The following is a 25,907-nucleotide window of genomic DNA, read 5'->3' on the forward strand; positions in this document are numbered from 1 at the left end:
TGGGTTTTCCTTGCAAAAAAGGGAGGAATGATGTTTAGTGCTGTATGAGTTATTAGTGAGTATTTGCTGTGTCTGCTTGTTTGTGGCAGTATGTCTTTGGGAGACGGTGAGGCTGAAGACCTGAGTTTTGTGAAACCCCATTGATATCCAGTAACTTTACTATTTCATAGCATTTTGTAAACTTCTGTAGATAGAGCTGTATTTATAATTCAGATCTCCTGGGTTGCCTATCTGTGCTCATAACGTTGTAATGCAGATTCTGTTGATATCTCCGTGCTGAAGTCTGTAAGAGATGTGGGATTCTGTGCTGTCCTCTGTGAACCTCTGATGGTAATGAGGATGTGGTACTCGTATGTGTGGCAGCTGGAATGTGATCTACAGTTAAATGGGCAGGTCCAAAAATATTTTATTAGTTCATAGCAGGAAAAACTGCTGACCAGGTGTGACCTCACTGCTACTTTGCTGAATGGCTGTATGATATCTGCTTCCTTGAAGCTTCTAAAATGTGTTAGGAGCAGCCAGAAGATGTGTAATTATTCTCTTCTGGAGAGAGAATTTTTGCAATTGCTGTCATGACATTTTCTGTAAATATTAAGACTGTTAGATTCGAAGTTGATAAAGTGATTACATTCATAAGAAATTGGATGTACCCTGCTGTAGTTTCCTTTGAAATGAATGATTTTTGGGGAGTGAGTACCTCTTTGTTTTTTAATACTCTGAGGCAACTCTTTGGCCTAAGTCACGTATACATTCTTTGGCTGTTGCCTAGATGGTGCTTACTGTGTCAAGCATAATATTTGCTGAAAGCATCCACTTTTAAAGGATCATGTCGCATATCTTCTTTTCACCCAGGAAGGTGGGAAAGTTTTCTAAGTGAAAGAGTAGCAGCGCAGATGTTAAATGTAGAGGTAATATTGAACAGATTAAGATACGTGTTTTGCTTTGTTTCAGTGTTTAAGATGTTCTTCCAAATGGAGATCTCACTGGATGATGCTGTTTTACCTTGGCATATGTTAATAGCTGCCCTGAACCCATTTATGCTCCTGTGCAAGGAGAAATTTAATGGTGCATAATCAACTTTTGCCAGATGCTTAACAGTGCAAAGCCTTTAACAATTTGTACAGGAAAGGTATAAAACAAAACATTTGGATTTTGGATGCAACAGCTCCATCTGACTCGATAAAAATTGAGACGAGAGCAGTTGACATTAAATGTAGAGTGTTTTGAACTAATATTGACCCAGTATATCAAGCTTGTATGTGTCAGAAACAGACATGCAAGGTCGCCCAGAGTAAACACTGCAGACTTCAAGCACTGCCTTTGGACCAAAGTTTCTTTTTGCTTTTAAGTTTGTCAAAATGTGTGTGCCCAGTTTATTTCATTTTTACTGCCACAACAGAGGATGTTTTGTGACTGCACAGGCTCTGGTTCTTCAAAGACCATGATGAGCATTGTAAGTGGGGTTCTGACCAGCTCCTGGGGTGTGAAGCCAGCTCTGCCATTGACAGTATCTCCTATTTGTTGGTGTGTGTGCTGCAAATTTTGAGCTGTGGGAACTGGATGCTGCTGCTTGTGTCCTACAGAGACATTCCCTGGGAATGGCTGCTACTGTATGACTGGGGAAATTGAGAGGTCTTCAAGAACAGGGTGCTGTTGGCGAGAAATCTTCAGTGCAGAGATTTTACTATAGAAAGCATGTATTTTTATCTCTCAACATTAAAATGAGCTTTATTACTATGCAAACTTTCTGTATCTCTAACTAGCTGACATGAGAGTTGAACTAAATATTAGTCTCTGGTTTTCTGTTTTGCAGTATTGCATAGTTTTGCTTGTTGGCACACTTCAGGAACGCTAGGAGTATTTTTTTCTACTTCTTGCTCAATTTCATTCACAAGAATTCCACTTTTTTACAGTTGCTACTCATACTTCAAACAAACAATAGTTTAAAGTGCTGTCCTTACAGATATTGTGGCACTGCATTTTCTTTTTTTTCCAAATTTTGTCTCTGATGCTGAGAAGTGTTCATCTCAGCTAATGAGGGATAGGTGTCAGGGGCTGTACAGAAGTCTGCTGAACCATGCCTCCTTTCTCTCCTTTCTTAGAAGCTACAACTTCTAAGTTTATAAGCAAAAATGTGGTTTGGATCCTGAGAACTAATCAGGGCCAGCAGCTTGGGAACAGCTCGGATCTGCTTTCTGTTTGCAGAAGGTAGTGCCTTTATTATGATGGGCTCCTGGAGCTGTCTTTTGTCTGGTTTAGCAGTTCTTGTCTCACTCAGTTTCTTGCAGAGAGCCATTCCAGTGTGCTGTTTTATGCTGCCTCAGTTGCCTGCTTGAACTCTTTCTTCTAGCAAGGGGCTGAGAGGCAGCTGGCCAGGTATTTCCAGCTCAAGAAAATCACAAGTGGTTTGGCCAGTAAGGGTCCTCCCAGATGTCTTGCTGCGTAGGCACAGCTCATTTGCTTTTGTTGTGTGCTTGTGGTCATCTATTTTGAATGAAGAGTACTTATTATATGGACAAGAGCTCTGATTTAAAAGGTTGAACGTAAAAAGTAAATGATGATAATGTGTGTGGTGTACAGTTGTCTGTAAGCCTGGTGGGAATGTGGCCTTGTTTATTTGTATCTCTTCTGCGATGGAAGATGTTTGTTTGTAGCCTGCCAAGAGTCGTATGGTATCCCAGAAAACAAGGATGCTGTTGTGATGCTTTTGTGCGTGGTGATGTCTGTGCAGCTCAGCCCTGGGAAGAGGAGAAGTGAGCAAAGGCTGGAACTATGTGCTGTGTGCTCCTATCTTGGATGGATGAGTGGATGAAAAAGGTTGTTAATGAGGGCTTTGGGCACGTCATTTATTATGTGCCTTTTGCAGGGAAAATTGGATGCTTTGGCAAAAGTCATTGTGATTGGTGTAGTAGCAACTCTGGAAATACATGAGTGGGAGGCTTTCAAAGGGCAGTACAATATTGATGCCAAGCTGTGATAACAAAAGTCTGCATTAAGATGAGATAAATTACTGCTGTCCATAGTCCCACATTACAGCCTCTCCGTGCCATGTTGTTGTCAAAGCCCAATTAGTATCAAATAACTAGTCTGTCAGAGTTGGGTGGATACGTTAGACCTTTTTGTTCAGAATTACTGGCTTGTAGCTGCCGTTTTGACTGCTCCCAAACTCACTGCTCTGTTTGTATGTAGTTGTCACCATCACCATGGCATGTTTTTCTCTTGCTTGCATATTTCTTGCTGTTTATTTGTGGAACATTTCAACAGCCGCCTGGTTGTAGATCTGTCTTCTCCAGCACCCTTTTTGTGTTCTCTTTCAGGCTTGTGCTGCCAGTAGAGGACAGTTCCACACGTACAGCTTGGTAGTCCACATGGTCTGCTGGGATCTCCTTTTTGCTGTGCACTACTAGACCCCCTATCTTGCTGTTTTCCTGCAGAGGATAGCATTTCTTTTACTCGTCCCCAGATCCTGCTTTCTTTCCACATCTGTTAGCTCTCATTTGCTATTGGGTTTCTACTAGACACGTTTATCTTTCACACTAGCATGATTTAATTTCTAAAGTAGTTTTGTTTGTGCATCAAAATGATGCACATTTCTTCTGTTTTCTTCTGTGTGCGAAACGGACAAATGGCATTACTGATAATCTGGACTTCAGCATATGTGCAGTGAGATTTACTACTGTATTTGAAACCAAGTTGAGGAGGTTAGGAAAGATGTTACATTCTTTAGAGCCAGGTGGGGGAGTGGATGGACAATGTTGTGATATTTTGGAAGCATGAAGTGTGAAAACTGTTGATGTTTCATTTGCTGGCATTGCTTATAATTGCTGTCAGCTTTCCTTTCTGGATTCCTTTATGGCCTTCAGGATGAAAGAGGAAGGGGCGATAGGACAGTAGGAAGGCATGATTTGCTCACATGCTAGCTTTTCATATTCTACTCAGCAGTGACTTTCTGATAAGGAAAAAAGGCAAGAAAGGAAGGGATGGTGAATAAAAGAAAAAGTGGAATAAGGAGAAAGGTGTGAGAGTAAGGAGCTTAGGGGGAAAAAGGTAATGCAAGTATTCTTCTCAAGTTAAATTCGTTGTCTTTGTCAAAGTACTTTTTGCCAGTTCCTCGAACTCATGTTAGCTGCATAAAAATTATGTAAGCCTGTTTTTACCTGGTAGTTAGCTCCTACAAAGCCATTCTGTGCATGCATATGGTTAGAGAAATGATTTCCTATTTAAAATAAGCTCATTCAATCTACATTGTACATTAAAAGCAGGAGAAGTTTCGTTGTTGTTAGTTCTCATAGAATCCTTGATGTGTTTACTAACAGGAAGAAATGTAACTCTGTTTTAAAGAAAAAATAGATGCAAGCCATATGTACTGTGCACGGAAGGAAGCATCTAAAATCTGGTTTGAGTAAAGAGCTGTTCTGTGATCTCTTTGTAGAGCTGAAGAAGAAGTATTTTCTTTTAACAATTCCCTTGTCCCACTCCTGCCCTGTGCCTGATTTTCTCTCCGGATTTGTAAGCCATTAGAGATGGTAACAATTCTTTAAATGGGCTGCTTCAGAGAATTCTGAAGTTTTCCTCCTGCTTCTCACTTCTACCTGTGTTTCTTTAACATGGTAATTACCCAGACAGTGTAAGAAGATAGATGGGATGTGATTTAATTATTCAACAGCTTTAGTAACTCATCTAGGAACAGTGACAATTAACTGTATTGTACAGTTCATCAATCTTTACTCATCCAGAATTAGGAAAAAAAGAAGTGTTCTCCGCAAGATAGCATGCATGTGCTTTTCCTTCTCCAGATAATCACAAGACTGGAGATTCCAGAGGTTTCAGTCAACTGCTGTTCCCTGGTCATTATTGGAAGTAGCAGGAGACAGGGGAATTCTCAAAAGATGTCAAGCTTTCACTGCAGTGTTAACAGTGTCAAACAAAAACTGGGGGGAAACCAAAGAGCCCACTGGAAACAGGTAGCCAGTATCACTGTTGTTCTGAATATCCTATCTCTGTCTGTATTCCTGTGCTAGAGATTGGATGAGGGCCCTGGAGGGGGAGATGGGGAATCATCAGGAACAAGACACCCTGGCTGGTGTGCGCACCTGAAGATGAAGGAAGAGACATTGAGAGAGAGGTTGGAAACAGCTGAGCAAGGAGTCACCCCACAAGGAACTTAATGAAGAGCTGAGACTGAGACTGACACGTGTTGGCCATAGAGAATGACTGAGATGAGAAGTTTCTGGAAAGGAATGTGTGTGTAGCAAATAGCACTGAAGTGAGGAGATAACAGTGGGAAAAGTGCAGTGTTTTAAAAGGAAAAAAGTCTTTAAGAAGTCTTCCACACTTCAGTGGAAGAAACAGAAAGGTTGTTCTCACTAGAGCAATTATTTTGAAAGACTAAGGTGGGACTCAACATGCAGAATTTGCTGTTATTGGCAGATGCCTGTGAATCCTTGGTGAGATATCCATCTTCTGCCCTCTAGCTCCTAAGAGAATAACTTAAAACTGTTGCTGAGTTTTTTTGTGTGCTCTTTTCAAAGGGATTGATGGGTTGAATGGAAAGCACTCATTTCTTCTTCTACTTCTGCTGTATTCAACTTTATTTTATTGCTTGTTTATACTGACTATATGAAGTTGTATGCGAGGCATCACATTAAAAAAATATTTACAACACAAAATCAATAATGTTAGCATGGAATTCTGGCCATGCCAGTGTGTTATAGTGATATTTAATTATGTAAGTTGTAATCATACATACTTATGACTTCTTATTGTGAAGGCCTGAAGAAAGAGATCATGTCAGTGTAGTATTTTGCTCTTTCTCTACTGTACTGTAATAACCTGTCATACAACTTTTGCTGCATTTGCAGTGAAACTGAGGTTTCAGTGATAAAAATCCCTGTTTTCTTTCTTTTTTTTTTTTTTAATAATGATAATTTATAACTAAGACAAAGTATCTCTGTGCTGCCATAAGGAGATGTTTCGTACTGAACTCACCTTCTTTTAGATAATAAAATACTTGCTCAGGAGGAGAGGGACATCTTATAAGTGCCTCAGAAAAGAGGAAATCTTCATTCACAACTGTCTGCTTTTAAAATGCATTAGCCAAGAAAGTGCAAATTTGCAGGAAATGTGATGGTGTTGTTTACAGCACATGTAGAGCTCTGGTTACTAGGGACAAATCAATACCACCAATTGTTAGTGCGTTTCTTATTATGTGCCTTGCAGCTCGCTTTCAGAAAGGTGAGCATTTGTGTGTGCTACGAATGGGTAACTTCCAAAAATACAGTCTGTATAGAATAGATGTAATGGTAAATACTCAAAAAACTTGGATTCTCACACTAAATAACTACAGTTTAGAGACTCTAAGTGAGTAGTTTGTGTAGGTAGTGCTGATACCATCTCTCTACCTCACAGTTACTGTAAAATACAGTTTGTTAGTATTCATGAAGCATGCAGACATTGTTGTGATGAGCGCTACAGAAAGCCCAAGAGGAAGTGAATAATTCTATCTGGAGAGTTGCATTGCAGTGTAGTGCCATAAATGAAGCAATAGGGCCACGCACTGAACTTTGAGAGAACCAAGTAGTGACAAGCTGCTCATTAAACACATATATACCCAGTGCACTGAATGTAACTTTTTTGTGCATCTTAATATAGGTGTGGTGGTCCATGGTCCACTTTATTATGGCCATGTCCTGTGGGCTTGATGCTACATTCAATTTAAGTTTCTTCCTGCTATGTCATTTGTGTTCTGCTAGCTGTGCGTGTTCATGTGCGCAATGCTCAGTGAAAGCTCCACCAGAGTTCTGCTTTACATACATTTGAAGCAAAAACAAATACCTACTTTCAAGTCATTACAAGTAAATCATTCCAACTGGGGAGAAGGGAGAAAAAATTAAGGGCTTACTTCTAGAAATGCAGATAGTTGCAGTCGTGTGATGGAGCTTCCTGAATAGCCTTCCTCATGTGAGAGGTTCTCAGAGTGAGGCAGCGGTGCTGGCTGCTGCTCGGCATCCCTCGCAGTGCTGGTACCCCACTGATCAGCCATGTTGGTGACGTCCTGTGCGCGCTGCATAGTGATTTAGAAACCTGCTCGCATTCCATTGGAATTTTAATTACTGACCTCAGTAATGAGACAACTTGCTGGGCATGGGCATTTTATTGGTTAAAGGTGTGATTTGTTCCCAGCTTCCTTTGGGCCCGCTACTGCCGTTGTTTCCTGCTTGTAACTTCCATTGAAGTGAATAGTGGTTTTGTCTTCTGGAGGAGTTTAGGGTAAGGCACTTTTGCCTATAAACCCTATTTCTGATATAGAAATTTAACATTTCTTCTAGAATACTTTCTTGCATGATAAAGATAAACTACTCTGCAGCCATTGTGCTGGAGGGGCTGATAACAGAGCATCTCCACCACCTGTCTGCGTTTTTTTTTCTTCTAGTTACCCAGTACAGAAGCTGCTGCCTCACTGGCATTTCCTCAGGAGATTACGGTAATTGGTGTGGGAGGAGAATAGTCCTTGTGAATGCAGCTGTGTTGCTCAGTGTTTCACTCCTGCATCGTAGTTCATGTCCTGGTGTTTTCCCTATTAATGCAGAATGTTTATATAGTACCAAAGCTGCTAAGAATCCAGACCCAGATGTTTCTCTGGGCTTTGTTTTGTTTTTCCTGTTTACCCTGAAGTTTATACTTGTTGGTTGTGGAGCTTAAGCTACCCTGGCTGAAGCCCTAATATTTTGTCACTGCTGAAGTTGTTTGACCTTTTATGTGGTAACATTTTCTGATAGATTTGCATAGACATTGTAAACAGGAGTGTATTTAAGCATAAAGGAAACATGAAAGTTACTGCATAGAAAAAAAAAACCAAGTTATTGTCCAAACATCCATCTGCATTTTCCTCCTTGGCTGCTGGAGTCATGTTAGCTGGAGCACATTAGCTAGGCTGTTGTAAGGTAATGCCTTTAAATTCAGGCCCAGACAAATCTGAATTGGAGCTGTGAAGATGATGCTGGAACTGACTTGGAGAGCAAGGTGGGAGTATGTGAATATTGACAAAAACCCAAGACAAGCTCCTTGTCTGAAGTCTTGGACTACTGGAGGGGGACTGGTTTTTTATGCAGGTAGATAGTGATAGAGCAAGAGGAAATAGATCTAAACTGAAAGAGGGGAGGTTTGGTTTGGATGTTAGAAAGAAATTCTTCACTCAGAGGATGGTGAGGCACTGGAACAGGCTGCCAGACAAGTTGTCAGTGCCCCGTCCCTCAAGGTTTTCAAGGCCAGGTTGGATGGAGAGCCTTGGGCAGTCTGATGTTGTGAGTGGCAGCCCTTCCCATGGCCAGAGAGTTGTAACCAGATGATCTTTGAGGCCCCTTCCAACCTAGGCTATTCCGTGATTCTATTATTCAGTCTCTGGTTGAAATGGGTAACATTTTCTATGAGGGAGTTTGAAGATCTGTTGGGAATACTGAGTCAGACACGAGAGGATGAAATATATGTTGTTGATATCTGCTTTGTAATTTCTTTAGGCACTTGTATATTCGTTCTTGTTTCCACTTAATCTGAGGCTTCAGTATGCTCTGTCTCAGAGACTTTCAAAACTTGATTTTCTAGAACTTCCCAGTATAATTGCAAGTTTCATCTTTTAATTCAGAATCATATAAACTCTCTCATGGTGACTTAAAAGTCGGCCCTGTTGGCTCATAAGCTTCACTAACCTCGGGGAGTCCTCTCAGCGATCGAGGTTGAAAGTGGAAGAAACAGCATGAAAGGTTCCTGGGGTTTCTCACAGGACTCCTATTTTTCCTAATGTACTTGTGCTGGTGAACCACAGAATGTGTCACTGGTGGGTTTGTGATGGGACAGTGCTGAATACAGATTGAAAAATATCTGAGATGGTAGATGTTCATTTTTTTTGTAAATCTGTCAGTGGTTTCCGGGCTGGTTTGGCCAGGTTCCCTGACTAATGGGGCAGGGGGATCCATGAACCCATGCATCGGGAAAGGAGAAAAGGGAAAATGGGCTTAAGAGAAATGCGGCGGGCAGCAGCGATCTGAGGAGCAAAGGGAATTTACTGAGTAAGATATCGGAATGTAAGATGACACAATATAATACAATACAGTTGGAATTGAGGGTAATAGATCAAATAAAATGAGAGAGACTGTCCAAAAATGGAAGGCCTTACTCTAATGCTGAAGGCAAGATGGCTGGGCAGCACATATAGAAAGACAAACAGAAAGGGAAAAGGGGCTCCTTGTGACCTGCAAACAGTCTTTTTTTTCCCTCTGCATGGAAAACGGAAATGAAACAGTGAGCAGTCCTCTGGGATATGTAGTTCTTCTCTTCTGAGAACCAGGCATACCCGGCACTATCGACAAGCCACCAAACTCTGTAACTCCCAGCTGTATGGTGTTCTGATGTGGGATACCGATGATAAAAGTGGTAAAACCATGACGAAGTCAAAGTGGTGTGTTAAAAAACAAGTGTTTGTCCCAGTGAGAGGAAATCACTATGAATGAAGACTTAAAAATTGTATAATATATTAGATAAAAAGAAAGAAATGGAAGGCTTTATGTCCTCGGAGAGGTGAATTGCATTCCTGCTGCTTGCTTGATTCTGCAGTTGGTTGTAAAAATACACAGTGATACTGAGCTTTGAAAAGTCCGTGAGCAAATGCAAGCCTCAGTTCAGCAGTTTCTAAAATTACATAGGCACCACTGATTTGTGCCTGTTAGGTTGTTGGTTTCAGGCTTTGGTTAATATCAGAAGTCGTGCATGCACTTTGATGTTAACACTCTTTAATGTCCAAGTTTACATCTTTGTTTCCATGATTTTTGAAGATAAGACCGGAAAGAGTGAAGCATGCAGTTCATTGCAGCTGGCAGCGGTAACCTTCGTGCTCTCAAAAAGGCTTTTTAATTTTCAGTTGCAACAAGCAGACCTGATGTGAGAAGGCTGTAGTCTGTTAATCTTCTTGCCATGAAAAAACTGCATATTCTAGTGGGAGTTTCTTCTTTGCAGTAACCTGTTTTGGTGATACAACTGATACGTTTAACAAGACTAATTGCATTTTATAGGATATTCTCTGCAAGCTTTTCTGCCTTAAAACAAATGGCAGTGATACAGCTGATATGTCATGACTATATTCATGTAATGTGAAGTGGTTAGGCTATAGGTTATCTTTACAAATATCTGCTTTATGGCTTAAAAAGGTGATTGTTGCTCTATAGAGGAGGGTGGAATTATTGATGGTGGTGGCAAGATGGGCCTTCTATCTTGCACTGGGGAAGAAAAAAAACATTTCTTCGAGTATTTAGCATGTCTGGAGAACTCTGGTAGATGAAGTCCATTGCTATTACTCATTTTTTTCAGGAAGCTTAAGCCATCGTTAAGAACTCAAGGTAGTTTAGATGTGAAGGGACAGAAGCAGTGTGTCTCAGATGAGATTTCTCTGATAACGATGCAGGGGAGTTGGATAGCATAAGTACTATGAAATCAAAGCAAGAAAACTTGAAAGATTGATTTTTTTAATTTTTCTTCTGATTTTGTATTTTTTTCCTAGTTACAGAAAAAAAAAACAGCTATTTTTTCATAGTTATTTTCCTTCTCTGTAGAGGAGCAGTTCTGTACTTGTGGACAAATTGCACTAATAGCAGACCACCACTTTACATCACAGAAGTGGGAGGCACACTGTGTTTTGCAGAATTGGAGCATTATAGGGTGATTTGTAGAGCAGCTTTGGGCTGACTCTTCAGCATATTCCACCTTCAGCTCTTCCTGGATCTTTTTGTACATAAATCAAACAGACCTTCAGTGTTTCCATATTGTGATTATTTGCTATGTAGGAATAACTTTTTCTCTTACAAAATCTTGGTCATCAGTATTGTATCAGTTTGGTGAGTGAAGAAAACAAAGTTAAGAGAAATTAAGTGGTTTATGGAAGATCAGGGAAAGGTTTGAAGAACAGAGGGATCTTCAAATCCAGAGCTGATGTGATTTCTCCCACTAAAGTTTTACTTGTGCAAGAGCTTCAAGGTCTGGTCCCTCATGGTTGTTGGTGTTGGATCAGCCATGAGGCAAAATGTCTGTGGCCCAGTCAGAAATAATGTAATAGTTAAAATCCTTAATCCTGCTTTTCTTTTTTTTTTTTTTTAAATAGGTTCTTTTCAATAAAATTAGGTAATTCTCTTTTGTTCTTGGAATACTTTAATGGTCAGAATGGTTCTCTACTCATAGAAGTGATGATACTCCTGGGCAGGGAACTATGAGGATTTTTTTGCTTATCTTTAAATACCCTAAGCAATTTAAGTTTTCAAGTGGTTCCTTTCTTCTCCAGCCTGTCTGCCTTAAAATTGTGCTTATTTAACTTCTGGGAGAGGAAGGAACAGTGTTTTTGTAGGAGTTAATGTTGCCTGAAAATCTAGGTGGCCAACCATAATAACGAAATGCTGATATCCCCTTTCGCCAGATTGAGTATGGATGATGCTACCAAAACACAATTAACAGGTGAAGAATTACTTTTAACCTGCCATAGCTGGTATGGTAGGAAAAGAGAGCGACTCTTCATTCAAATTGTTCTGAAACTTTTTCAAAACATATGAGAACTAATCTATTTTAGCTCTCTTTCTGATTTCAGGTGTCCATTGCATGATGATACACAGAAATATATAGTATTGTTGAAGATGGATATAAGTATTCAAATAGCTGAATGTAATTACATTGTTGAAAGCTTGCAGAAATATTTCAAGGCCTTTTAAAATCTGTTGTAGGACATTAAGGAGAACTAGTTACAAAAGTGAAATTGCACAAGTAGTTTTGCTCATCCCTAGAATTCATCAGGAAGCATTAACAATCGACTCATTTTCTACCCATAAAATGATCTCTGTCACGTTTTGCCCACTCAGTGTGCACCAGTGCTCAGGAGCCAGTCTGGCATTGCTCTGCAGCTGGTGCTAGTTTTTTTGGTGACCGGGATTTGAAGACCTTAACTCCATGAGGTAGCATGGCAGCATGCAGTTCTGAACATCTTCTGCAGTGGAGAAAACTGAAAGAATGGTATGAAGAGAAAGAGCTTGGCCTTTGGGAGGATTCAGCACTTTCAAAGTTTTAAGGAGGGGTTTCTGTTTGGAAAGGAGGGAGCTACATCCATGGTCCTCTGAACTTTCATACGTAATGCATCTTTCTGATAGAAAAAGAAATGGTTTCAGGTCTTGGCTTTCTCAGAATAACTCTTAAGGGAGAAACTGTTGATAAAAGGAGTGTAGGACAATTTCTGTGATATAGTCGCTCTGCAGTTTTTAATTAAAGGACTAATGTCTAGAATAACATTCTAAGCATCACGTCATAGAATCGTAGAATCAAATCCTTTCGTTTAATAGGGCCTGAGACCTTCCTGAGGAGGTGTTTTTTCCTTCACTTTAAAACATCCTTAGCTGTAATTTTTGCATTTCTTGTGCAGCATTCTTCCCCTCCTGCATTATTTAAACTTGTGATGAGGGATGTGAAAAGCTCATTTCTGTGTCCAGGTGTCCAGTGTGCCTGTCTGTATGCTTGTGTGCTGACATCCATGTATCATCTGGAATCTCATCTGAAATTAGCTAGATGTTATGGGAACGTGGTACAGCTGGATTTGTGTGTGCATATGTACGCATGTAAATGTGTGTGCACGTGTGCATGTGTAAATGTGCATGAGTATTCTTCTGCACACAAAATATTTTCAGATCTTGCTCTGAGACCTTGGTGAGATCACTGTTCTCACTGAGTTTGCAACTACTGGAAGCCAGGGCAGAGTAAACCATAACATATTTTTGAACAGCTGATACGCTTCAGAGTCTGGAAGTGCAGAGATGTTATGGAAACACTGACTCTTACTGCAACTGTGTAAAAGGACACAACAATAAATAAATTTTGTAATAAAATAGGTGATATCTGGCATTTAAACTGATAGGTTGCATGGCTTTACGTTGTTACAGCTTAGTGACGGGCTAATGACTGCATTTGGCAGTTTGAACCCACTGGAGGAAAAAAAGAGGAAATTAACACCAGCTCTATTTGTGTACAAAACATTAATGGCAGTAACTTTTCTTATTCTGTTGAGGCCAAGGTGCAAGGTCTGTGGGTTTTAAAGTTGGGGATGATGCACCTAAGAGTTTTTTTTTTTTTTTTTTTTTTTTTTTTCTTTCTTTTTGTGGCTTCTCAGCATGGCTAATGCAGTTTTCATCAGGCTACAAATGCCCTTGTAAAACAGCTTTGAGGCCTGGTGTTGCTGCTGGCTTGGTAGAAAGTGACAGCGCCACAGAATATCCCTCAGTGTCTACGAGTGAAATGAGCCAGTTACCCTCAGATAGGCATAAACGCGCTATTAGGTGGTTGAGAAATACATTTTTCCCCCTAAAGCCCTTCTGGGAATTTATTGTAGCGCCTTTGATGTAACTAATTAGCTGCTCAAAGTAAGCAGTGACTAACAATCTAATAACTGGCTAATGGAAGAAACTTCATAATGCTTTCAAATCAGGATTCTTTGGAGTGTCTTGCAAGAGGCTGAGGACCTTTTCCCCGATGAGAAATGGTTGCCAATAGTCAGATCCTGATGTCAGCAGTCGTTTTTCCACTATATTTGAGACTCCTGGTTCTTTGAAGAGCCTGGATGTTGGAGAGAAGTGATAATCCCAGAGATATTCTGGAAGTGTTAAGCTTGATTTTAGCCATGATCAGCAGAATTGGAGTGAACTGTTTAATTTGGGGCTGTCACACAGTAACTTGCAGGCAAATTTTATACAGTGGAACACGTTATAGAAGGGGAAATGAAAAAGTCAAGTTGTTTTTGCAAGGGGTCTTTTTTTCTCTCATGTGAATTTCTCAGTTTTTAAAAAAATCAGAATCTATTCTACCAAGAAGGGGAAATGCTTCCATGTACATTCTGGTCCTGCAGATTTAAAAGCAGAAATGATACAGCCACTTGTTAATTTTGCCAATTAATTCTACCTTCAAATGTCTTCTTCATTAAGGCTTTCTTTTTTCTTGTCTGCTGGAACTGCAGAGAGCACTACTGCTAGGAGTCCCTTTCTCATCAACCTAATGATAGCATTTTTACCTGTGTTAGTAAACATCTCTGAGGTGTTTTCTGCTCACAGACCGCTCAACCCCCCACCAGATAGGCCAGTTCCGATGCTGGATGTGGATCCCTCTTGCTCTACTTGCATGAGAAGCTTTCCTGAATCTGTAGGATTACGATGCAAGTAAAGCAAGCAGGATTTGGCCATGTAGGCACCATGAAGGTAAGCTTCACCACCTGCTCAATACCTGGGTATGAGGTTTAGTGTTTCTTCCACAGCAGCCAATGTCGTCACTCACACCTAAGCCAGAGCACTGGGGGCTGTGCTTGTGAGTGGTGTTAAGTATCACTGCAATAATCCACTGTCTGTAATGGGAGAAACACGTAGCACTGAACTTGGGGAGAGAGAAAATGGCTTTCAGCTGCTTTGATTTAAATTGTTTGTTATTTTGAAGCCCGTGTGGAAATAGACTAGGAGACAGTTTTCTTTTCGAAAATGCGGCTCTGATTTCTTTGGAGCATCACCCTGCAGGCTGCTGAGGACTGGTGCCTTCAGTAGCTCCATTGGAGCTTGCAACCCAGAGGCTTGAGGCTGGGACTCCCTGTTTCAGAGGTTCAGGCTTCTCATCCTGACAGCCTGGCTACTCATCTGAGCAGCTCTGGGCATATATTGCCAGGATACTGCAGGAACATGGTTTACAGCAAACAGCTGCACTTCTTGATCCGGGGTCGTTGAAGTATTGAAGTCAGTGGGATGGCTTGAGTATCAGGTCAGTAACTTTGCTCACACCAGTTCCTCCTTTTTTTTTAAAAAATTTTTTTTTTTTTTTTTTTCCTTTACGTTCTGCAAAATACTTTGCGGAACAAAATATTGCCTTGGTCAGCATGATACAGGATTGGGGCACGGCAGTTTAGCCCTGCCTTGTGTCCTTGTTTGCATTTTGAGAATGAGAGTCCTGGGGCTGGCAAGGAGGTCTCTGCAGAGCACTCTGCCTTTGTGTATGGGTAGCTGGCTGTTCCTGAAGAAGGATTTTTCAGCTTAAAGAAGATTTTTGGCATCTGCCTATAGGTCTGATGCTGGGGTTGTAGAAATAGACTCCCAGTTACACTCAGTAAGTATTTGCTTGTGTAAAATGGAGGAAGGTTTTATTTTATATAGTTGCATATTTATCTGCTTAACTTGAACCACTTTATTTGAGAGGACTTGGATGTCAACAAGCAGTGTAAATTCACCCGGACTATTAAGGAATTGGTCCAAGACGTATCAAAGCTAACAGATATCTCTCCAATCCAGATGCCTGAAAAAAATTTACCTGTATTGTAAGCTGTTTCATGCCTTTACCAGTTCTCCAGAAGTCTTGGGAGTTGTGTGCACAGCAGAAAAGACTGCGAGTCATGGTTGAGTAAAGCATCACTGAGGTGATGGTGAAGCAGCCTGAGTTCTGCACAGGCCTGCGTCTTGTCTTTTTCAGGTCAGTGGAAGCTCTGCTGCTGACCCAAAGGAGCGCAGGATCCGGTTCTCTTTCAAAAGTCATGAGAACTGCATTGATGCGCTGTGTTCTGGCTTCCTCCGGACTTTCAGAAAAGGAGTGTATTAAATTGTACTGTATCTAGACAGATCATTTGTATAAAATAACAGGATGGGGTATTCTGGCAGTATTTTCAGCACTGAGTCCATAGGTGGTTGTACTTTGTCTTGCTGATAAAAAGGAAGAAAAGAAAAGGACAGTTTTTTTGAAACAAACTAAAAATCAGGGAGAGGAGCTGTATATTTCTATTTCAAAGGTCACCAATCAGTTTCTGGAAAGTACTATACATATGGTAATGTGAAAATAACTAAGCTGGAAATCCATTACAAATGGGAATATAAATCTATACATTTTCAGTGGTGAGCTCAGATAACGTATGCTATTTATAAGCACAGAAGTCTTGTTCAAGGTATGCATAAGCATTGCAAAGAAATTAAGTAGTGTACTTGTTATCTGACGCATTTTGTAGCCTCTCAGATGGTTGGACTCTTACTTTTACAGCTGACTACAAGCGTTGTGCTTTGTATCTGTGGTAGCCTTTCCGGAGTGTGTGCTTCATGCACAGCTGTTCCAAATGCAGGAAAGCGACAAACTTGGGACCAGGAGTGTTCAACTTCAGCTCCTGTACCCGCCCAAAACAAGACTTTGGTTATAACGCACACTGTTTTTAAAGGCAGGCAAAGTCCTGCTGATGCATTTTTTCCTGCTTTGCTGTTAAACTGACCAGAGAGTAGTGATCAATAGATGTATGCATGAAGCATCAGATACCCGTGTCTTGATGAGCCTGGCAGTTGCTCTGTTCCAAGGAAAAAAATGCCAGGTCGCAAAAACATAGACCTTAAAAGTGAGGGAAATTGCTTTCTTATTAGATACCTATTCTATTAAGAATCTAAGTAGTCAGTCTTTTCTTTTTTTTTTTACAGCCTTCCTCCCCCTCATTCTGGTTCACAACAAGCTAAAATGGTGCTTTTCTGGGAAAGAGTGATATTCTGACTTCAGTTTTGTAATTTAATGATGGAGAGTTTCCTTAGTAAACCAAATTTAGAGTACTAGAATGCTTATCTTATATCCAGACCTTGAACATAAAAGGCATTTTATACCAGCAATTGTTCATTTAATGAGCAATTGCAGAGTGCAGGACGGTTAAGGGATTGAGCTATATGCACCATTATTGCAAGAAGTATTCCGAAATACCAGAAATAGGACGTAAGCTCTGATCAGGGGGACTGTGAGCACAATTACCTTCTTTTCAAATCCTTCTGTGACACTGCGGGAGGAAAAAGGACTTTGAAACTTGAAAGGAAAGAGCTTGCTTTCAACCTCAAAAGCTAGGAGGAAAGGGCTCTGAAATTTGCTCAGTATTCCCAATTCACCATTAGCCTGTTTCTTCCTTTAGCCTCAAGGCATTCTCCGCTTTTTGAAAAGATGTTAAGAAATTCAGTCACAATAGAGAGCCTAGTTTTGAACATGTTTCACTCTGTCCATTGAGGTCTGGTCTTCAGCCTTTGTGTGGGGTGAATTGAGCTGAGCAGCAAGCTGGTTGGGGAGAGGTGAATGAGCAGTCTCTGTGCAGTCACAAATTCTGGCAAAGAAAAGATTACCCTCTCCTTTATTTTACAATATGCATTCCTGTACAATCCTGCTAGTGGCAATATGCGGAGCAGAGCTTGTGCTTAGGTCAATATGGAGCACTTGGTTTATAGCAACTCTTGTTAAGTTTGTCTTGTAATTGAAGCTGCTGTTGACCTTGCTAGGAGACCATTTGTAAAACCGTTTATTTAGCATAAACTGAAATAATAAACCCTCCTTCTCTTAGGCCGATTGTGATAGGGTGACATTAGTTTGATTTAATGATTAGCCGCCTGACCCCTCAGCTACAGAGAGCTGCTTGAATAGGGAGAGTTCACTAGGAAGCACACAGGAAGAATACTAATGAGCTTGTTAAATTTAGCATGGCACCAACCACTTTTAATTCCTCTAATGAGAGAAGCACTGCCTCTGAGAGAGAGGGAGGGAGATGAGGAGGGAGAAAAAGAGAGGGAGGAATGTCCACAGCCTGTAGCCAGAGAATTTTGGGCAAGAGAAGAGCTTGGAGAGCGTGTAAGCCAGGGTCTTTTGGACTGCGTTGTAAGTACGTTGTCTCTTCTCTCACCCAGGTGCAGCATGTTGGCAGCTCGCCTGCGTGACCATAATGTTGTTACCTATGAATTGCGGGCAGAAATATGGAGAGGAAACTTAATGCATAGATGGATTTAGCTGAACTGCTGCTTCTCGTCTGAACGGGGGTATCTCTGAAGTGCGGTGGGAGTGATTTTTAGCATCCTCTATCAACGGATTTCAACTTCTTTTTAGTTGCTGGCTTTAAAAGATTTAGGAGAAGAAGCTTCTTTGACTTTGTGTCTTGATGCCTGTGGAACTGTGATAAAACAAACAAACGAAAGTTAACGGCAGAAGAAAGTTCAGTGGATTCTTGTGTTTGATTTCTGTTTGCCTCGATTTTTAATTTGCTTTTAAATTAGCCAAAAAACTAGAAGCGTGTTTGTTCAGGCATACTGTCCTGTGTGAGTTCTCTGAAAATGCTTGCTAGTTAGAATGAGGTGCGCCTAGTTGCTAAACACTTCTAATAAAAACCACTTCTGATCGGAGTAGCAGTGCATGGCAGAATTCTGAATGAATGCGATTGTTCCAGACTAGGTGCTGGTAACACGTGTCTCTGGCGCCCAGCTTGTTAAGGCAGAATGGGGCACGCATGAAGAAAGAGAGTCTTAGGCAGATTGCTTTGGAGGCCTGATTACTCTTTTTTGTTCTTTTGCTTTTTTTCCCCTAAGTCTTCCTCTTAAACCTGCGGAAGACAGGGTGAACTGTGCTGAAGTTGGAGTACCACTGGTGGTAAACGGGTGGAGGTGGGGGAGAATCGGTCCCCTTGGCTGTAATTTATTTCTGCAAGTTTTAGTACATCAGATGTTTCTTTTGACCCTAAACCAAACCACTTTTAAAACTTGAGGAGAGCAGCAACAGTTGCCATGCATTTGTCTGTAAGACTTTGGCAGATGCTGCCGGAGCAGTGGGCTGTTTGCTTACGTTTTTGCTATAGAGCTCCACTTGTTGCCATGGTGGACAGCATGTTTCTGTCAATAATTTGGCCCGGCACAGCTTGTCTGCACTCACTCTCAAACTTTATCAAGTAATTCAGCTGAAACAGAACAAGATTAGACCGCTTTTGCCTTTTGGCTCACTGAAGTGGCTTTACTGCTGTTGAGAGACTCGGCAGAATGACTGCAGGAGAAGTTTCCCCCTCAGTGTGCAGGAGGCTCTTCTAAACCTCCCAGCTATTTGTATTGTGCAGTGCGGGTACTGTCAAGCCCCTCATCTGCCCCCAATCAAAAGAAACTGCGGTTGGAGTGGGTAGTAGATGCTAAAATGCCAGTCTGTTGTGTGTTATTGCCAGAACACCACCATGTTTGCTTTTTTTTTAAAAAAAAAGAAGTCTGGATGAAATTTTATACGGTAGGCAGTGTACAAAAGTGTTTGACTTCTAACAGCAAGCAGCATTAATGTAATGATGGGGGAAAGATGGTTGATACAGAGGAAAAAATACTGATTTTCTTTTGTTTCCTTCCCATTATTCCTTCCTAAAAAAAAAAAAAAAAAAAGGAAAGCTTTTTAAAGCAAAACACATTTTTCCTTGAGTTTCAAAGTTACTGAAAATAGGCTTTGAATTTCATTCCAGAATTTAAAAAAAAATGTTCCATACCAGTCCCCAGTGCCTTGATTGATGACACATGCATGTTTGGAGAAGAAAAGAATAAAACTGAAGCCTGTAGACAGGCATTGGGTTCTTGTATTCCAGGATGGCAGTTTTAACAAATATTATCTTTATATGGAAGAGTAAAAGAACTGAAATCCTCTCTGATCCTCAGATCGATTATACAGCCACACAAATCACTTCAAGCTCACTGGCTTCCATATCGTGGTAGCACAGGTTAGCTTGCTACGCTTAAGGGTCTGTCAAGATTTCAAATAGAGTATAATCCCCTATTTTCACAAGAGTTTACATCTCATCAGTGAAAGTTCACTCTAGGTTGAAACTTAACATAAAAGATTCCAGCTAGGGAGAAATGCGATGGAAAATATAACTTCGGTTAGGGTGATTTATTTTTTATTTTTTCAGTTATACAAGCTGTTTTCTGAAAAACTTCGTATAAGTTTTAAAGTTTTAGGTTCCCTTTTGCAGTTCTCTTAAGTAAAAACAGGTTTGGTGTAAAAAGTGGAAACCTTAAACCGCGCTAATCTAGAGCAGGGACCAGTGCCTGTGCATATTAATAAAAAGTAGAAAAGGGCAAAGGGTTTAAACTCTACAGTGTTGTTGTCTGTTTCTATTAACTCTTTCTCCTCAGCCCCAATAGCGGAAGAGCTCTGTGTGGAGAATTACTGCTGGCTGTTTAAAGAATTCAGTCCCTGGAAGATGCTGATAAGTCAGCAGCCCCTGCTTGCTGTAATACTTGGAGATAGAAAAATAATTAAGCACTCAATAGATTGCATTGTTGGGTTTTGTTGTTACGATTTTGGAGGAGAGGGGGCAGGGAAATGCCTGGAAAGCTCTGCATGAAAAGTAATGGTGTAGCTATTTGAGACATAACACCCCAAATTAAACTCCAGGTATTTAATACACATGTAGCCTGTTTGTAACGTAACATACATGAAGGCAGAATTACACGAGTGTCGAACTTGTGTGAGTAGTCGTGATCAATTGGTTGCTGATGCTTTTGCTGTTTGAATGAGTGCAGCAGGGCAAGTTGTAAGTAAAAATGTGGCCCTGACCTTAGCAATTCTGGCCCCTCACAGCTGAAGTGAAATCTTGACACTGTCATAAATGACTCTGTTTTGCCTGTGAGTTGTAGAATAAGTTTCCCTGAGCTGCTTTAATTTCCTAAGAGTACTTTCATTTCCTTTGCAGTTACCTTTTCTGCACCCAATATTTAGTCTTCTGGGGCTCCTCATATACTTTTGAACAACTTCTGAAACTGTCTGTATTTATTGGTACTTCTTCAAGTCATATTGGTATATGCCCACGTGTGCAAGGTGTTTTATTGAGCTGAGCAAGGCTGCAACTGGAGCATAGACATCTGCCAGAATCCAGCACACAATTATGCACTTGTTTAGGGAAGCGCCTCTGTATTTTAATAACACAATAGCAGAGCCCCTTGGTGTGGTTTTTGAAGGCTGCTTGTGATCTGCAGGAATTGCTGGGCTCACGCAGGAGCCCAGGCTTGGCTAAATGCCTGGCTGTATGGCAAGGCAGGCTGGTGGAGCAATCGTCAGAAGGCCTTTTGGCCCCTCCACAGCAGGCAAATGGGGTGCAGAGAGGGAAACTAACAGTGGAATGGGTGAAGAGCCCCGGCCTGGCAGATGTGGCAGGGGAAAGGCCTGCAGAAGCATTTGCCTTCTCTATGCTGAAGTGCTCACAAGCAGTGTGGGCATAGGGTTTTTTCCAAACTGGTCCTTGGGTTCCACTCTCCTCATTCTCTTTTGTTTTTCCTCTTGTTTGTTGAGAATTCAAGTGCTTGGACATGGGAGGAAGGGAATGGGGGGGTGATCACCCCACGTGTACCTGTGGCAGCACTGCTGGAGCAGTTGTCCCTGCTCCGCCTGTCTTGTGCTGCCGTGCCGTCTCTTGTGCAGATTTACCTATTTCAGCATCACCCACCTTGTTTTCCTACTAATGGCCTTTCTTTAAGGCTCCAGCCTTCCACATAAGCAAGGTTCTGAGGGACTGGAGCAGCACTGCAGAGCAGAAGTGGGTGGCGAGGTTTGATTTAGGCCTGGCTAGCAGGCTTCATCTTCTGCTGTTTGTGACAAATTGTTTTCTTCCTCCTCGTCAGGCAGCTAAAACTTCCTTGTCCCAGAGGCAAGAAAACAGCAAGTCTCTGTGTTCCTGCAGGATTGATAGCCTTGCTGGAAAATGCATCAGGGCATGGGTGACGATGATCTACTGACCGAGAGCTGCCGGCTAGCGTGCTCAGCCCGCACCCCACAGCATCCTCATAGCTGCACGCCAGCTGTCACCAACCTGCACCCTAGCGCTGCTGGTGGCAGGGAAAACTTGTTTTATTTGCTAAAAATGGACTAAAAGTCTCTCTCTCTCTCTGTCTTTCTGTTCTCTCTCTCCCTTCTTTGGTATTTTTTTTCCAGAGGATGAAAGTCCTGGACAGACCTATCACAGAGAGAGAAGGAACGCAATCACAATGCAGCCACAAGGTGGGCAAGGCCTCAGCAAGATCAGTGAGGAGCCTTCAACATCTAGCGAGGAAAGGGCCTCGTTAATAAAGAAAGAGATCCATGGATCTATATCGCACCTTCCTGAACCTTCTGTACCTTATCGTGGGACATTGTTTACTATGGACCCCAGAAATGGTTACATGGATCCTCATTACCGTGAGTATTTATTACAAGTTTGTTTCGGGGAGGGAAGTTGGAAGGCTGTTCGGGCTGTCAAGGTTAACGTCATTCTGTTTGTCACCTTGCATCGTCTTGGGGAGAATTGCTTTCTCTGCGTGTCAGTTGAGATAAATGTGATTTTTTTTTTCTGTCTCAAATTAAAAGCCGGGAAGCATGGCAACTCAAAATTAGCACAGGCCTCTGCAAAGCAACTTCCACAGGATGTATCATCTGTTGCTAATCCTCCTCAATCATCCAGTTCTGCATTTGCTCCACCCCCGTCGTACACAAAGAAAAAACCTCATTAAAGAAAGCAGAGGAGGAAAATGAAACAGGCCTTAAAATCTTTTTAATAAATAATCTTTTTCAATAATGTGAATCTTTTTTTTTTTTTTTTTTAATAATTTGGGGAGGGATTGGGAAGTTTAATGCTGCTGGTTTTGTTTATTAATTAATTTGTTTTTACTGTTCTTTGTTTTGTTGTTTTTAGAGATTCAGTTGCTTGTGAACATGGGGGCTGATGGGGTGGTTTTATCATTTTCTTTCCTGGTCCCCCTAAGATGTATGGGGTAAAAAAGGCAAACGGTTTCAACTTCTGAATTCCTGCTCAGACGTTAATAAAAAAGTAAGAAATTAACTGACACTACACTTGAACACAGATGTGGAGTGGATTTCTCCACAGGCAAAATATGAAGGAGTTAAGCAATTTTTTTTCATCTGCTTCTAGTTAAAAAAAAAAAAAAAAAAAAAGGAAAAATCATTTAGTTGTGTAGTAATGAAGTACATCTTGAGGTGTAAGGGCTTGTGCCTTTTGATTATAGATTTATCACCTAGTCAGGATACACATTTGCCATTTAACCTTCCAGTCTCCAGTTCCAGATGATGGGCTTAAGACCCACAGAGAGGGGCCAGTCTGTGTTGGCTTTTTTTTCCTCCACATAATTCAGAAATTTCAGTGTTTTAAGGCAAAAGGTCATTAGCCAGGCAACTGATTAGTGAGGACAGCTGATTAGTGCATGTTTTTTTGCTAAAGAAAGTGCCAGGGATAAAAGCTAATTTTATCCCTTCATTAGTTGGGCTAGCAGCAAAGGGGAATGTTCACTCATCAGGGTGCAGATCAAAGTATGTCTCACACAACCTTAAGTCTCACCAACCTCCTTAAAAAAAAAAAAAAAAAGGAGTGTGATTGTTAATAAGGATGAAGAGAAAATGAATAAAATGAATACTTTTTTCTTTATATTCTACAACAGCACTTAGGGAAAAGTTTGCAGTGAAGCTTTTCAGCTCTTCTCCAACATACACAGTCAGTTCATGGACACTCTCCTCCTCTCTAGCTCTTCACAGCCTTGTTCAAATCCTGGAAGGGAGTTTTTCATCATTTTGCCTGGAAAGGTATGCAGCAGCACGCTAGTGGCAGACTTGTCTGCCAGAGAAGTGTGAATGTGCAGAGCAAAGTACTGATGGCAAGGAGCAGCACACAAATACAAGCTGTTGGAGACACCAACTGTAGCTTACCATTTTGAGTATTTGTTAATGCAAACCCCAAATCTCCCTTGGGAAAAGAAAATCCTATTGGGGAAGCAAATAGCTTCTGTGTGCCTACAGTATAGCTGGGGAGAGATAAAATGTGCAACTGCTACCCCCAACCAACCAAAAAACAAACATTATGCTAAATTTAGTGATTGCCATTTTGGCCATCTGACCAGCTGCCAACTCAGTCCTTAAATCTGGATCAAAGCATTACTGATACTGCTAAAGATTCAGACTGAGGGAAAAGAGCCATCCAAGTCTGAATGAGCCTGGCTGGTTTGGATTTTGTTCATTTTGCTTTCTTTTATTAAATTTACCTCTTCTGACTAAGGTTCCCACGATTTAGTGTAGATAAAATGTCTATATTGTGACCAATAACTCTAGCCAGTTAGGATGTGTCAGCTGCTAGAAAAGCACTGATGTCGGAAGTCGTGTTGAACAGCATAATTTTAACCCAGCCTATAACTACAGAGAAACAAGAGATGAGTTAGTTTTAAATGAGCAGCAAGATCGTAAAGCAGGAGTCTAAGCCAGAAAATATCAGATGGGCAGACCTACTTCTCTGCTGCTGTAGTGAACTGCAGAGTTTTACCCACAGATCTGTAAAGTACCTCAAGATATTAATGTCATATAAATAGCCATCACGCTTTTATTTACCTTTAGTAGATGTGATACAGAAGGACAGCTAAAGAAACGATTTTCTAGTCAGATTTTTAGGGGATCAGGCAGGCTTACTGCAGTTTTCATAGCAATTGTATCATTTATATATTTAAGACACGCTTTCATCGAAGTGGTAACTGTATTTAAGCTGACAATTATAGTGGTCCATATGAACAAGATCGAATAAGATAGTGATATCCTAGTCACCCAACAGGTGAGGAACCAGCAAGTCTATTGTTCTCTTCCTTAGTTTCTTGCTAGTTTTGCTGGGCATAAGGATAGAAAATACTGTTTTAATTCAACATTGTCGGGTATGTAAACGTTCACAGTAATTCCTTAGTTTCCCTGTGGTTGGAAAATACAGACTTTTCAAGATGGCTAATTTGTGCTTCTATATTTACCCACTTTGTATTTAAAAGTGTGGGCAGGCTTCCTGTAACGCAGGAAGAGGGAAAATAATTTTTTTTTTTGAAGGAGGACATCTGTCTATTTTTATGGCAAGAAAAGAAAGAGAGAATTTAAGTCACTTGTGTGTGGAACGCATGTCTGCTCCAGGAGCTGCAGTTATTAGAAACAACTTGAATGCCTTGCCGTTCTGCATATAAATATGTGTGTCTCTGTGTATGTGCGCTGCAGGATTTTTTGTTCTTATAATTTTTCTCCTAATTAAAACGAGTGATGCTGTAAATGTTGGGAATAATAGTTACCATATACGTGGAATAAGTACCTCATTGAAGGGGAGTTTGCTCTCCTACAGAGCATGGGGAGGGAGTATTGTTGTGTTTCAAGTGGACCAGCTTTTCAAACAGCTGGGAAGAAACATGCCATAGAGCCAGTGGCCCTTCTGCACCACCAAAGAACTCCTCAGCCATTTAGCAACCCCGAATGAGGGAATGGCCTTGTTCCCAGAGAGAAAAACACATCCGGACCTAAAACAGGTTCAGACTTTGGACATTTTTGCAGTCTTGATTTTCACAAGCATCACTTAAACGCTAGTCACAAAATGTGTTTTTAAACTTCTTTCTTTTCAAAAGCTTAGGCAGGAGATGACACAAATGCTGATGTTTCCCTTCATACCTTGCACCTTTCCTTCACAGAGGAGAGAAGATTTACTGAGCTCCGGCACGGATTTTTGCAGTGTTTCTTAGATAGATTTAAAGAACAGTGTTTCTCAAACACTGATTATGGTTTGAGCCCCTTGTTAATGTAAATTCTGTCTCCAGAGGTGGGGCTGAGGCAGGGATAGCAACTTCCTTTTGTTATTCTCTCCACAATTTTAATTCCCACGCAGATTTATGGCAGTGTTAAGACTGCCTGTCTCACAATTCATCCCTCATGGAAAAAATGAATCATTCCTGATGTAAACACTTTGATTTAAAACATACTGCTGGTATTCTTCCCTGCGTTTCACAGCTCATCTGAAAGAATTGTTAGTTCCTAATTAGTAAAGCCTGAAGAATTATCTTAAGTAAAAAGCAGTGACAGTTCAGTTGGCTCTGAGCTGAAAGTCTGTATATACAAAAATGGCCCTGGCAGGAATCTTTCTGGTACATACTTCATCTCAGAGGTTACGCTGAGCATAGCTTGAAAGCAGGAACTTGCCCTGCACCTTTTTTTTTTTTTTTTTTCTTAACAGGGATTTATTCCAGTTTAGAAGCTTCTGTATCTGCCTGGGGAAGTGGGAACTGCTTATTGCTTATTTCGTGGGA

At 41.0% G+C, this 25,907-nt stretch overlaps 1 protein-coding gene across 4 annotated transcripts in view; it reads left to right on the forward strand.

Annotated features, from left to right (window-relative positions):
- Positions 1-25,907, forward strand: part of GLI3 (GLI family zinc finger 3) — a 203,873-nt gene that overhangs the window by 42,725 nt on the left and 135,241 nt on the right. For 2 of the 4 annotated variants that reach the window (XM_042834226.1, XM_042834227.1), the window contains exon 3: positions 21,763-22,005. In XM_042834226.1, the coding sequence (XP_042690160.1) occupies positions 21,763-22,005 (243 nt within the window). Of the gene's footprint in view, positions 1-15,070; positions 15,154-17,635; positions 17,698-21,762; positions 22,006-25,907 lie in introns of those variants that run through there. The other 2 variants (XM_042834228.1, XM_042834229.1) reach the window with 2 other exon arrangements.

This window comes from Centrocercus urophasianus, unplaced genomic scaffold (genome assembly GCF_019232065.1).
Source record: "Centrocercus urophasianus isolate 14NV4802_14NV808 unplaced genomic scaffold, USGS_Curo_1.0 seq_44, whole genome shotgun sequence".
NCBI classification, from domain to species: domain Eukaryota; kingdom Metazoa; phylum Chordata; class Aves; order Galliformes; family Phasianidae; genus Centrocercus; species Centrocercus urophasianus.